At 42.3% G+C, this 13,392-nt stretch overlaps 1 protein-coding gene across 7 annotated transcripts in view; it reads left to right on the forward strand.

The window, feature by feature from the left end:
- LOC121292921 (protein FAM118A-like) overlaps nt 1-13,392 on the forward strand; it is a 77,597-nt gene that overhangs the window by 60,749 nt on the left and 3,456 nt on the right. For 6 of the 7 annotated variants that reach the window (XR_005946377.1, XM_041215417.1, XM_041215418.1 and 3 more), the window contains one exon: nt 1,899-1,979. Coding sequence is in view for 5 of the 7 variants with exons in the window: in XM_041215417.1 (XP_041071351.1) it covers nt 1,899-1,979 (81 nt within the window). In the remaining 2 variants the exon portion in view is untranslated. Of the gene's footprint in view, nt 1-1,898; nt 1,980-13,392 lie in introns of those variants that run through there. The other variant, XR_005946378.1, reaches the window with a different exon arrangement.

The raw sequence follows: 13,392 nt of genomic DNA on the forward strand, positions 1-13,392 counted from the left end.
ACCCCTGATAACCTTTCACTCCCTTGTTAATCAAGAATCTATCTAGCTCTAAAAATATTCAAAGACTCTGCTTCCACTGCCTTTTGAGGAAGAGAGTTCCAAAGACACTCAACCCGCAGCGAAAAAAAATCTCCTCATCTCTGTCTTAAATATGATGAACTCCAAAGTTATTAAAATAATACTAGATTTACAGGTCAGCTATGCATTTAAAATGGAATTGAGGGACGACAGGTCCTCTCAGTGAAATGTGGAACTTGGTGTGGATGAGATTATAAATGGAAAATATTTAATTATTCCAAGTTGAATATAATTTGTATTCATATATATAAAAGCAAAAAACTGTGGATGCTGGAAATCCAAAACAAAAATAAAAATACCTGGAAAAACTCAGCAGGTCTGGCAGCATCTGCGGAGAGGAACACAGTTAACGTTTCGAGTCCAAATGACCCTTCTGTCTTTGACCCTTCAGCAGAACTTTCGGACTCAAAATGTTAACTGTGTTCTTCCCCGCAGATGCTGCCAGACCTGTTAAGTTTTTCCAGGTATTTTTATAATTTGTATTCATTTTTGTTGAACACACCCTGCATGCAGTGAAAGTTGAAAACCTTTCATTACAATTGTTATTTGCCATATGGTGTTTGTTTCCTCCTTGTCAAAGTAAGGAAGAGATTTTAATGTAGTTTTATCATAAATCAGTACTGTTGCTGTTCCCACAACATAGGACGTGGCCAATGCTGAAAAAAATAGATCGAAAAGTAATGATGGGATTGTTTGTTGTTTTATGATTTGTGTTCTAAATCATTGAAGATAGAATGAAGAAGTGTGGAGTTTTCTTTATTGAGGTTCTGATAAAGTGTGAGTTTAATAGCAGATTATGTGAGATATAGTCCCAATGCTGGGTTTGTAGTAGGGGGTGAGCAGACAGGATCTATGTGGAAATATATTTGCATTTTGGAAGGAACGAGAGACAAGTTCAGAGGAGCCCCCCTGTAGCAATATTGATCAAATAAAGACAAATTTTATTTTATATGCAGTGCAAGACTTTGGATTGAAAGTGGGGGTTCACAAAAGGTGGTGGGATTGCTGAAAATGGATAGGAAATTGAGATGCAAGATGTCATCTGAAATGACTAATTTTCCATATAACCCAGCTGATTATTTGCATTTGAATGTCCCATACACATATAACAAAATCAGAAAATTCCTATATTTTCAGTCATGAAACAGCTAGTTAAAATTGAAGCTGGCTTTTCTTAAATAACTTAAAATGAAGAACCAGAAATAAGTTGCTTTTGGGACCAAATGTAGAGTTGTTTGATCTGGCAACTAGGATATGGAGCTCTATTTTAAATTTGACTAAATAATTAGAGAGTGCATTGGTCTGTAATATTTTTGCAAGGGGTTGCAGAGAGAAAGAGTCAGGAAAAAGTTGTGGGCATTCAATGTGATTTCCAGTGAATTATATCCTACTCTTAAGGAGATAATTATTATTGCTTGCATTTTTTGCATTCTACAGTGGTTGCATGATAAAATCCTTATTGTATCAACACAGCAAACTTTAGCTAGGAATTAAGAGTACTCACCTTGGGGGAAGGGAGTGAGGAAGAAAGAAATTGTCCTCTTAAGTTTAGTGTTATTCTTTTTAAATGCATGCTATTTATTTAAGTCACTGACTTTCAAGCCTTTTTTCCTGTGATTTTTGCCATAGCCTTTGGATTAATTATAGATGTGCGTGTAATGCATGGGATCATATGGAGAGAGGAGAAACTTCAGCTTTATTCTCGCATTTTTAAAATTTCAGCATAGTCAACAATAACCTAGAACTCTTATATATTGTAACTTTTCCTTAGGGATAATTGTGCAATAGTTGCTTAGTGTTTATACCTTGATTTGTTGCAGGAACTTCTTGTTCAGATTGTGCAAAGCGGAAACAAGAAGAAAATGGTGATGTAACTCAAAAAAGGATCCGAAAAGCAAATGGTACATTTATAACAAAGATATCTTAGAACTTTTTCGTTATTTGAGCCCCGCTATCCTTTGGACCCAACTGCTGCAGGCTATATATGAAACTAGACACAGAGCAAAACCTGCTCTAAACAAGTGTTCCAAGAGACATGGAAGAATGGCACAGTATAACAGTATATTTTTTTCCTTATTTTAAAAAAATGATCTCTATTTGCCCCCCGCCCCCCCCCCCCCCCCCCCCCCCACACCCCCGACTTCTGTCCGTCTGACTGATGGAGAAGGGCAGGTTGGAATTAATATCTGAGCTGCGCTTGAAATGGAGAACTCAGCAGCGCTGAGAATCATGGAAATAAATTTCCCTTAATACTTTTGTGGTAGAGATGCTTGTTAATGCTTCACTGATCATCGTTAAATTGATACATCCCACATCAAAGTAAAACAAATTTTTCACCTCTGATATTGTATTATATGCTCCTATATATTGCATCAAATTTACAATCAGAATTTATGCAGTTGGAACAAATGTTTTGTTTACTCCTCTAACAGCCAGCTTGAAGGAGGAAACCAAGAGGTCATGACTAACTGGCACTTTGGAAACCCATTTCAATTATTTGCTTGTTCCCGCTAAATTTGTCTATATTTTTAGTTCACTTAACTTTTGAATCTTTTTTTTAATCAATGTTGTGAGTAAGGAAAATTTAAATTTCCAACAAGACTGAGGCAAGGGCAAATTTTGATTTATTTGACCAAATGCACAGCGATCATTCAAGGTAGATAACCAAACATTTGATCAAGGAGGTATGTTTTAAGGAGCATTTTAAAGTTAGATAGAGAGGCAAGGAGCTTTAGGAAAGGAATCACAGAGCTTAGGCAGTTGAAGGCTTGGCCACCAGTGGTGGAACAATTACAATTGGGGATGCTCAAGAGGCCAGGGTTAGAATGGCATGGTTATTTCTGAGAGCTGTGAGACTGGAACAGACTACAGAGATAGGGAAGGCCATGGAGATAGTTGCAAACAAAGATGAGAATTTTAAAGTTGTACGTTGCTCAACCCAGAACCAGTGCAGATCGTGAACATGTGCTGATGGGCGAATGGGACTTGGTGTGAGTTCGGACATTGGCAGCAGAGTTTTGGATGACCTTGTTTATGGAGAGTAGTATGTGGGAGGCCAGTCAGGATTGCATTGGAATAGCCAAGTTTAGGAATAACAGAAGCATGGATGAGGATTACAGCAGCAGATGAGTTGAGATAGGGTGGTGTTTGGCAAGGTTACATTGGTGGAAGCAGGCCATCTTGCTGATGCTGTGGATGTGTGGTCAGAAGCTCATCTCGGGGGAAAATATGACACCAAGGTTGCGAAAAGTCTGGTTCAGTCTTGGGCACTTTCCAGGAAGAGTGTCAGTTGCTAGGGATTAGAATTTGTCACAAGGACTGGAGATAATGAATTTAGTCTTCATGATATTTAATTGGAGGCAAATTCTGCTCATTCAGTACTGGGTATCGGACAAGCAGCCTACAGTTGAGAGAAAATGGAGGGGTTGAAAGAGGTGGTGGTGAGCTAGAGCTGGATGCTGTTGGTGTTTGTGGTGCTGTGGGCCATCAACAGCAAAAGAATTGCATTTTCCACAATTTGTAACCATGCGGCCTACATATCCCTCAATTGACCTTTATCATCAAGTCAGGGGATCAACCCTAGTTCAATGAGGAGTGCAGGGCGCATTCCAGGAGCAGCACCAAGTATACTTGAAAATGAGAAGCTAACCTGCTAAAGCTGTAACACAGGACTATATGCATGCTAAACAGTGGAAGCAGCAAGTTATATACAAAGCAAAGCTATCCCATGATCAGTGGATCAGATCAAAGCTCAGCAGTCCTGTGACATTTGGTTGTGAATAGTAGTGGACAATTGAACAAATAATGGGAAGCGAAGGCTTCGCGATCATCCCCACCTCAATGATAGCAGAGACCAGCACATCAGTGAAAGGCTGAAGCATTTGTAACTATCTTCAGCCAGAAGTGCCGAGTGGATGATCCAATTGGGCTTACCCTGAGATCTCCAGCATCACAGAAGCCAATTTGATTCACTCCATGTGATAAACCAAATTTGCAATAATGCTGTGGCGGATGAATTCCTGGAGTGTGTATGAGATGGTTTTTTTTAGACCAGTACTTCGAGGAACCAACTAGGGAACAGGCTATCCTAGATTTGGCTTTGTGCAATGAAAAGGGATTAATTAATAATCTTGTTCTGCGGGGCCCATTAGGGAACAGTGACCAGAACATGATATAATTCTTCCTTAGCTTGGAAAGTGAAGCAGTCCAACCTGAAACTAGTGTCCTAAATCTACACAGAGGAAACTACAAAGGTATGAGGCGTGAGTTGGCTATATTTGAGAAGGACATATAGATTTCTAAACTCTAAAGGCATCAAGGGGTATAGGGAGAGAGTGGGAGAATGCGTTGAGATAGAGGATAGCCATGATCATATATAATGGCGGAGGAGGCTCGAAGGGCTCAATGATCTCCCCCTGCTTCTATTTTCTATGTTTCTCTATCAAAGAGACAGCTGACCACATAGGATACAGCAAGGGTTATGAGTCCTGACAACATTCCAGCTTGTAGTGCTGAAGACTTATGCACTAGAGCTGGCCATGCACTTTAGCCAAGTTGTTCCAGTACAGCTACAACACTGGCATCTATCCAACAAAGTGGAAAATTACCCAGGTTTTGTCTTGTGCACAAAAGACAAAATTAGTCTAGTCTGGCAAATTATCACCATATCAGTCTTACGAGGTAAGAATGATCGTAACATGATAGAATTTCACATTCAGTTTGAGGATGAGAACTGTGGGTCTAAAATTAGTGTCTTAAATTTAAATAAAGGCAATAACATGGATATGAAGACAAAGAAGGCTAAAATGGATTGGGAAAATGGGTTAAAAGGCAATGCGGTAGAGAAACAGTGGAGGTCATTTAAGGAGATAATTTGTAACTCCCAATAAAGATATTTTCCATTAAGAAAGAGCAAGAGAATAACTAAGGAAAAAGTAGGTCCTATCAGAGATGTACATGATAACTTGTGGGTTGATGCAGAAGAAGTAGGCAGGGTTCTCAATGAATACTATGTCTCTGTCTTCATTAAAGAGGGGTGTGATGCAGACATTCTAGTTGAAGAGGAGGAGTGTGAAATATTAGATACAATAAGCATAGTGAGAGAAGTAGTACTGGAAGGACTGGCATCCTTAAAGGTGGATAAGTCACCAGGGCCAGATGGATTGTACCTCAGGCTGTTGAAGGAAGCCAGGGAGGAAATAGCGGACACTCTGAGGATCATTTTCCAGTCCTCACTTGATACAGGTGAGGCCCCAGAGGATTGGAGGTCTGTGAACGTTGTACCATTATTTAAAATGGGTGCGAGGGCTAGGCCAGAAAATTATAGGCCAATCAGTCTGACTTCGGTGGTGGGCAAATTATTGGAAACAATTCCGAATGATAAGAAAAACTGTCACTCAAAAAGGCATGGATTAATCAAGATTCAGCATAGTTTTGTTAGAGGAAGGTTGTATCTTTCTAACTTAGTAGAAAATTTTGAGGAAGTAACAAGGAGGATTGATGAAGGTAGTGCAGTGGATGTCGTCTACATGGATTTCAGTAAGGCATTTAACAAGGTCCCACATTGCAGACTGGTCAGGAAAGTGAGATCTCATGGGATACAGGGGAAGACGGCAGGTTGGATCCAAAATTGGCTCAGTGACAGGAAACAAAGGCGAATGGTTGATGGATGTTTTTGTGAATGGAAAACGGTTTCCAGTGGTGTTCCACAATGCTCAGTGTTGGGGCGCTTGCTGTTTGTATATATTAATGATTTAGACTTAAATGTGGGAGGCATGATAGGGAAGTTTTCAAATGACACAAAAATTGGCTGTGTAGTTGATAATGAAGAGGATAGCTGTTGACTCCAGAATGATATCAATGGTTTAGTTGAGTGAGTGGAGAAGTGGCAAATGGAATTCAATCCAGAAAAATGTGAGGTAATGCATTTGGGGAGGGCACACAAAGCAAGGAAATACTCAGTAAACAGGAAATTATTGAGAGGGGTTGAGGAAGTGAGAGAGAGACCTTGGAATGCACATCCACAGGTCCTTGAAGGTGGGAGGACAGGTAGACAAGGTGGTCAAGAAAGCAGATGGATGCTTTCCTTTATTGAATACTAAAGCAGGGATGTAATGGGTGGAACTGTAGAAAACGCTGTTGAAGGAAGCCAGTGAGGAAATAGCGGATGCTCTGAGGATCATTTTCCAATCCTCACTTGATACAGGGAAGGCCCCAGAGGATTGGAGGTCTGTGAACATTGTACCATTATTTAAAATGGGTGCGAGGGCTAGGCCAGAAAATTATAGGCCAGTCAGTCTGACTTCGGTGGTGGGCAAATTATTGGAAATAATTCTGAGTGATAAGGTAAACTGTCACTTAGAAAGGCATGGATTAATCAGGGGGATATTCAGCATGGTCTTGCTGGAATTTTGTGTACAGCTTTGGTCACCATATTACATTTTGCTCTGGAGAGAGTGCAAAGGAGATTTATGGGAATATTGCCAGGGCTTGAAAATTGCAGCTATAAAGAGAGGTGGGATAGGCCTGGGTTGTTTTCCTTAGAACAGAGGAGGCTAAGGGGTGACCTAATTGAGGTGTACAAAATTATGAGGGGCCTAGATAGGGTACACAGGAAAGACTTCTCTCCCCTAGCTGAGGGGTGAATTACCAGGGGCATAGATTTAAGTTAATTGGTAGAAGGATTGGCGGGGACATGAGGAAAATTCTTTTTTCACCCAGAGGGTGCCGGGCATCTGGAATTCACTGCCTAAGTTGGCCTTTGAGGCTGAAACACTCAACTCATTTAAAACGCACCTGGATCTACATCTGAAGTGCTGTAACCTGCAAGGCTATGGACAAGATGCTGGAAAGTGAGATTACAATGAGTGGCTAGTTTCTTTTTTTTCTTTTTGACTGGTGCAGACATGATGGGCTGAATGGCCTCTTTCTGCACTGTAACTTTCCTATGGTTCTAAAGCCTTTATGAGAAGGATGCATCATCTGTGGCTAGCTAAGGAAGTTAAGGGCAGTGTGAAATTGAAAGAAAAGATATACCACTCTGCAAAGATTAGTGGTAACCCAGAAGTTTGGGAAAATTTTAGAAACCAGCAAAGGAGGACTAAAAAAAATAATCAAGAGGGAGAAATTGGAGTATGAACAAACGCTCTCAACAAATATAAAAACAGACCGTAAAAGCTTCTCCAAGGGGGATGCAGTATTAAAGTAGGTAATCCTTGCTATAACTATCGGGCATTGGTGAGACCACAGTGACAGTATTGTGTACAGTTTTGGTCTCCTTATTTAAGGAGGGATCTATTTGCATTGGAAGCATTCAGAGAATGTTGTTTCCTGAAATGAAATGTTTGTCTTATAAGGAAAGGTTGAGCAGGTTGAGCCCATACTCATTGGAGTTTGGAAGAATGAGAGGTGATGTTATTGAAACGTAAGATCCTGACAGGACTTGACAAGGTGGATGCTGAGAGGATGATTCCTCTCAGGGGACACAGTTTCAGATTTAGGGTCTCCCATTTAAGATTGAGATGTGGAGAAATTTCTTCAAGGGTCGTTTGTCTCTTAAATTTCCTTCCCTAGAGAGCAGTGGAGGCTAGCTCATTGAATATATTCAAGACTGAGTTAGACAGATTTTCGATCAACAATTGTCAAGGGTTATAGGGGAGAAAGCAAGAAAATGGAGTTAAAGCCACTATCAGATCAGCCATGATCATATTGAATGACCTGAGAGTTCTAGGATTTTTACCCCGTGACGGTGAAGCAAAGGCGTTAGAGCTTTAAGTCAGGATTGTGTGTGGCTTGGAGTTGAACTTACAGTGGTGATGTCCCCACATCCCTGTTATCCTATTCTTCTACATGATAGAGGTCACAGGTTTGGTAGATGCTGTCAAAGGGGGCTTGGGGCATTGCTGCAGTGCATTCTGTACACACTGATGCCACTGTGTTCCGGTGATGGAGGGAGAGAACGTTTTAAGGTGGTAGGTGGGGTGCCGATCAAGAGGGCTTATTTGTGCTGCATTACGTCAACCTTCTTGAGTGTTGCCAGAGCTGCGTTCATCCAGACAAGTGTAGAGAATTCCATTGCACTATTGACACGTGCTTTGTTGACAGAGGACAGGATATGGGGAGTCAAGAGGTGAGTTACTTGCTGCAGAATTCCCAGCCTCTGACCTGCTCTTGTACGCACAGCATCTGTATGGCTGATCCAGTTCAGTTTCTGGTCAATGGAAGCCCCCAGGATGTTGACAGAGGGGGATTCAGCGACTGTAATGTTGAATGTCAAAAGGAGGTGGTTAGATTCTCTCTATTTGGGGATAGTCATTGTCTGGCACTTGTACGGTGTGAATGTTATTTGCCACTCATCTGTGGAGTCAAGAATGGTGCTGAACATTGTGCAATCATCAGTGAACATCCCTACTTCTGACCTTATGATGGAAGGAAAGTCATTGGTGAAGCAGCTGAAAATGGTTGAGCCTAGGGCACAGTCATGAGGCGCTCTTGCAGCAATGTCATGGGACTGATATGATTGGCCTGCAACAACCACAATCATATTCCTATGTGTTAGGTATGACTCCAACCAGTGGAGAGTTTTCCATCTGATTCCCATTAACTTCAATTTTGTTGGGGCTCCTTGATACTACACTTGGTCAAATTCTGCCTTGATATTAAGGGCAGTCATTCTCAGCTCACCTTTTGAATTCAGTCCTTTTGTCCCTGTTTGGGGCTGTAAAAGGTCTGGAACTGTGTGGCAGTGATGGAACCCAAACTGAATATTAGTGAGCAGATTATTGCTGAGTAAGCATCGATGCATGTTAGCACATGGTGATCATGAATTTATAGGATTGTCGTTACTGAACCAGGTGGGTTTCAGGGAAGCAAATCTGCTGTGCTGGTCTGGCCTCCATGTGACTCCAGATCAACAGCAATGTGGTTGACTCTTAACAACCATCTGAAATGGCCTAGAAAGCCACTCAGTTACACCCAAATCATTACAGAAATGTTGAATAAGACTAAAACCAGACTGACAACCTGGCATTGACCTAGGCACCAGAAATGACAAAAGCAGTCTCTGCCCAGTTGACTCTGCGAAATCCTCCTCACCACCATCTGGGACTTATGCCAAAATAGGGAGAGCTGTCCCACAGATTAGTCAAGTGTCGGCCTTTCTCACTGGATCATGCCTTTCAGCCAACCTCCCAGATTTCTCCATCACAATCCCACCAGAGCTAGTGGCACAGTGGGAGTACTCAGCATTAGCTCCAGATCCCATGAAATCTCAGCATCAGAACAGACATGGGCAAGGAAACCTACCACTGGTGACCACCACTGCCCTCCTACAGCTTTTGGAAGAAGCACCATGGGTAGCAAGGGTACAGAATGTATTCTGGCTAGGGGACTTCAATATCCTTCACCGCACTAACATACCTATGAACATGCAAATTAGAAGCAGGAGTAGGCTCCACCATTCAATAAATCATGGCAGATCTGATTGCAACCTCAATTCCACATTCCCTTCTGCCCTGATAACCTTTCACCTTGCTTATGAGAATCTATTTAGCTCGCCCTTAAAAATGTTTAAAGACTCTGCTTCCACTGCCTTTTGAGGAAAAGTTCCAAAGACACACCATCCACAGAAAAGATTTCTCCTCACCCCTGTCCTAAATAGATGATGCCTTATTTTTAAAAGTGACCCCTAGTTCTAGATTCTTCCACAAGAGGAAACGTTCTTTCCACATCCACCCTGTCAAGACCCCTCAGGATCTTATGTTTCAATCAAGTCGCCTTGTACTCTTCTAAACTCCAGGGGATACAAGCCTAGCTTGTCCAACATTTCCTCATAAGACAACCCTCCCATTCTAGGTGTTAGCCTAGTAAACCTTCTCTGAACTGCTTCCATTGCATTTATATCCTTGCTTAAATAAGGAGACCAATATTGTACATAGTACTCCAGATGTGGTCTCACCAATGCCTTGTATAACTGACGCATAACCACTCTACTTTTAACTTAATTCCCCTCATAATAAGCGTTAACATGCTATTAGCTTTCCTAATTACTTGCTGTGCCTGGAAGGTGGTCTCCTCAATGTTGGTGCTTGCTCTCATCCTGGCAGACAATCCTGTGAAAATTCTTTCCCTATCTATGGCTTTAACCATCCCAATGTTGAAACGTCATTCAAATGTGACTTATAATTACAAGAGCAAACTTGGCTTAGTTAAATCATTTAGTGTTGTAGCTGGGATGACTGTCACTAATCACAGAATCACGGAATTGTTACAGCGCAGAAGGTGGCCATTCAGCTGGGTTGTTTCTGTAGCCAGTGTGGGCTGCACCACAACTGCTCCATCTCCCTCTCTTTTCAAGTCTGACCATAGCTGTGCCTCTAGATCTTCTGGTGAGACATGATAGTCGTGTTCCTTGCCCACGGGAGGCTTCAGTTTGCATTTCCCCCAGCTGCAATTAAACAGCAGCAGAGGCAGCACCATAAGTAACAGCCAGTAAACACTCTGCAGAAAATGAACAAAGCCTTTGCCCACCAGCTAGGATGAACGATGTATGCATTTACATTGTTACATTTAAATACCAGGAGCACCACTATTAGTCAAACTGGTCAAATCCTGAAGGACGTATCTGCCAAACTGGGCCTGCAGCAGGTGGTGAGTGAACCAACACAAGCCTACTTGATGTAGCCCTCACTAATCTACCTATCGCAGATGCATCTGTCTATGACAGTATTAGTAGGAGTGAACATCGCACAGTTCTTCTGGAGACAAAGTCCAGTCTTCACACTGAGGAGAACTTCCAATATGTTTAGGGGCACTACCACCATGCTACATCAGATGGATTCAGAAGAGATCTAGCAGATTAAAATTGGGTATCCATGAGACACAGCTATCAGTAGCAGAATTGTATTCAGCCACATTTTGTCACCTCATAGCCTGGCATATCACTGTCATCAAGCCAAGGAACTACGTCTGGTTCAATAAGTGCAGGAGAGCACCTGACATACCAAAAATTGGTATAACAAACTTCTAGCCCAGTAGCATTACCTCTGTGCTGCTGTTCCTGTTTTACCTTTCAGACTTGATGGAAGATAGTTTTATGATATTTGTCATGCCAACCATTGGTTGGTTTATCTGCAAAGTCTATGGAGGTGCTTTTCTGGGATTCGGTGTAAACCCTTTTGATTTTCTAGAATTCTGTGATATGTGCATTGCAGTACAGCTTCAAGTGGTGGAAATGAGGTTTCTCCGCAGGGTTTCTGGGCATACTCTCCAGGACAGGGTGTCGAATTCGGCAACCTGGGAGAGCCTTGGAGTAGAACGCTGCTCCACTGGATCGAGAGGGGCTAGTTGAGGTGGTTCAGGCATCTGATAATGATGTCCTCTGGTAGGCTCCTGCTGGAGCTGTACCAGGCATGGTCTACTGGACGGATACCTCAAGGCCGACCCAGGACAAGCTGGAGGGATTACACCTCTCGGCTGGTCTGGGAATACCTGGGAATTCCCCATGAGGAGCTAGAATCTATGGCTAAGGAAAGGGAAGTCTGGTCAGCCTTGCTCAGATTCCTGCCAGAAGAAGCAGTGTGAAAATGGATGGATGGATGGACTACAGATTCCCAGAATTCAATAGTATGATTTGGGAAATAACTGCCTACATTGATCATCAGGAACATAGGCCCAGATCTTGCAGTCTTCAAATAGTTGGAGACCAGATGTACCCCCCAAGATGTGTTGTGGGACCCCTCTGAGGTCCCAGTGCAGTGACTCCATGGGAATTGCCTGGGAGGTTTGAACTTTAGATGGGCGATTACCCTGCTACCTAAGACCCTCCGATGAAGTTTTCAACTCTGAGTCAGAGTTGGAGACTTTGGATAGTTCCGACTTACTTAACTGGGTAGTTACCTAGGAAACGTTAGACAGATTAAAACCTAGTCTGATACCTGGATAAGTAAAGAACTGACTCCCCCTCCCCCACCCCCCCACAATGACACACTGATCCCCTCTGACTCCTCGCTTCCCCCCTGCCTGCACCCCCTCCCACTGATCCTCCAACTCACAATGACCCCCTGGACTCTCCCACTCCTGCCGGACCCTTCAACCACTCCCCATTGACCCTCCCAGCTCCCTCTGACATGACAAGTCGCCACCATCTGACACCGAACTGCAGCCCCCCTGCTGGACTCGACCTGACTAGTCCCCAACACCCAATGCCTGGCCGCACCACTGACTCCCGACCTGACCTCACCAGTATTACGAGTCATTCCTGGAACATGGACACATACTCTAACAAAGACGATTCTTCCCTTTGTCCTAAAAACTTTTCTTCGATTAATTTCAGAGGGCTTCCTAGCTCATGTCCATGAATTAGTTCAAAAGGACTAAAACCAGGAGATTCAGTTGGTGAATCTTGGGTAGCAAATAAAAGAAAATCCAGTCTTTTGTCCCAATCATGGAGATATTCATGACAATGTGCTTTAATTGTTGTTTTGAGAGTTTAATGGGTACCTCTCTAAAATGCCCCGTGTTGTGGATGATATGCTGTGGGTTTTAACTGTTTTATACCCAAACTATTCACTATGTTTTGAAAAATTGTAAATATAAAATTGGAACTTTGACCTAACTGGATTGCCACTTGTAATTCATATCGAGTGAAAAATTGGGTTAATTTCTGTACCACTACTTTAGCTATATCTGTTCTTAAAGGGATGGCCTCTGGAAATTAAGTTGTCATATTCATAACATTAAGGATATACTGGTGTCCTACTTTCATTGCCTACACAGTCTACTAACACCAAACTAAATGTTGCCTCAAAAACTGGTATAGGAATTAATGGTGCTGGTTTGATTTCATGTTATGCTACAACTTAATCTGTGTATTTTCTGTCAAGGCTCTTTCTGCTGAATCGCCCTTATGTATCCCAATGAGTCCCATGGATTTCCTATGCAACTTCCAGCAATCTGCACAAATGTGTCCCACCTTGTTACAGTGGAAACATTTGGTCCTTCAAATGTCACTTACACCTTCAACACCTTCTTTTCTGGTATGAGGAAAAGTTCCTGACGAATTCCAAGCTATCCCTTTTCTTCTCTGGCTACTTGCCTTCTTTTCACCTTTCCATCTTCTATCTTTCTTGGGTTTATAGGGGTAACGGAAGAAGGGGTTAGATTTATGGACCAGCTTATAATCATCAGCCATCTCCGCTGCCTCTGGTCATCAACATGGGTTCTAACTACATGAGGGAGTGAATTTTTAAATTCTCCCCAGAGAATTATTTCCCCAAGAGCTTCATACATTGTCTTTACCTTTAGCACCGGCTATCC

This window comes from Carcharodon carcharias, chromosome 21 (assembly GCF_017639515.1).
Source record: "Carcharodon carcharias isolate sCarCar2 chromosome 21, sCarCar2.pri, whole genome shotgun sequence".
NCBI lineage: Eukaryota > Metazoa > Chordata > Chondrichthyes > Lamniformes > Lamnidae > Carcharodon > Carcharodon carcharias.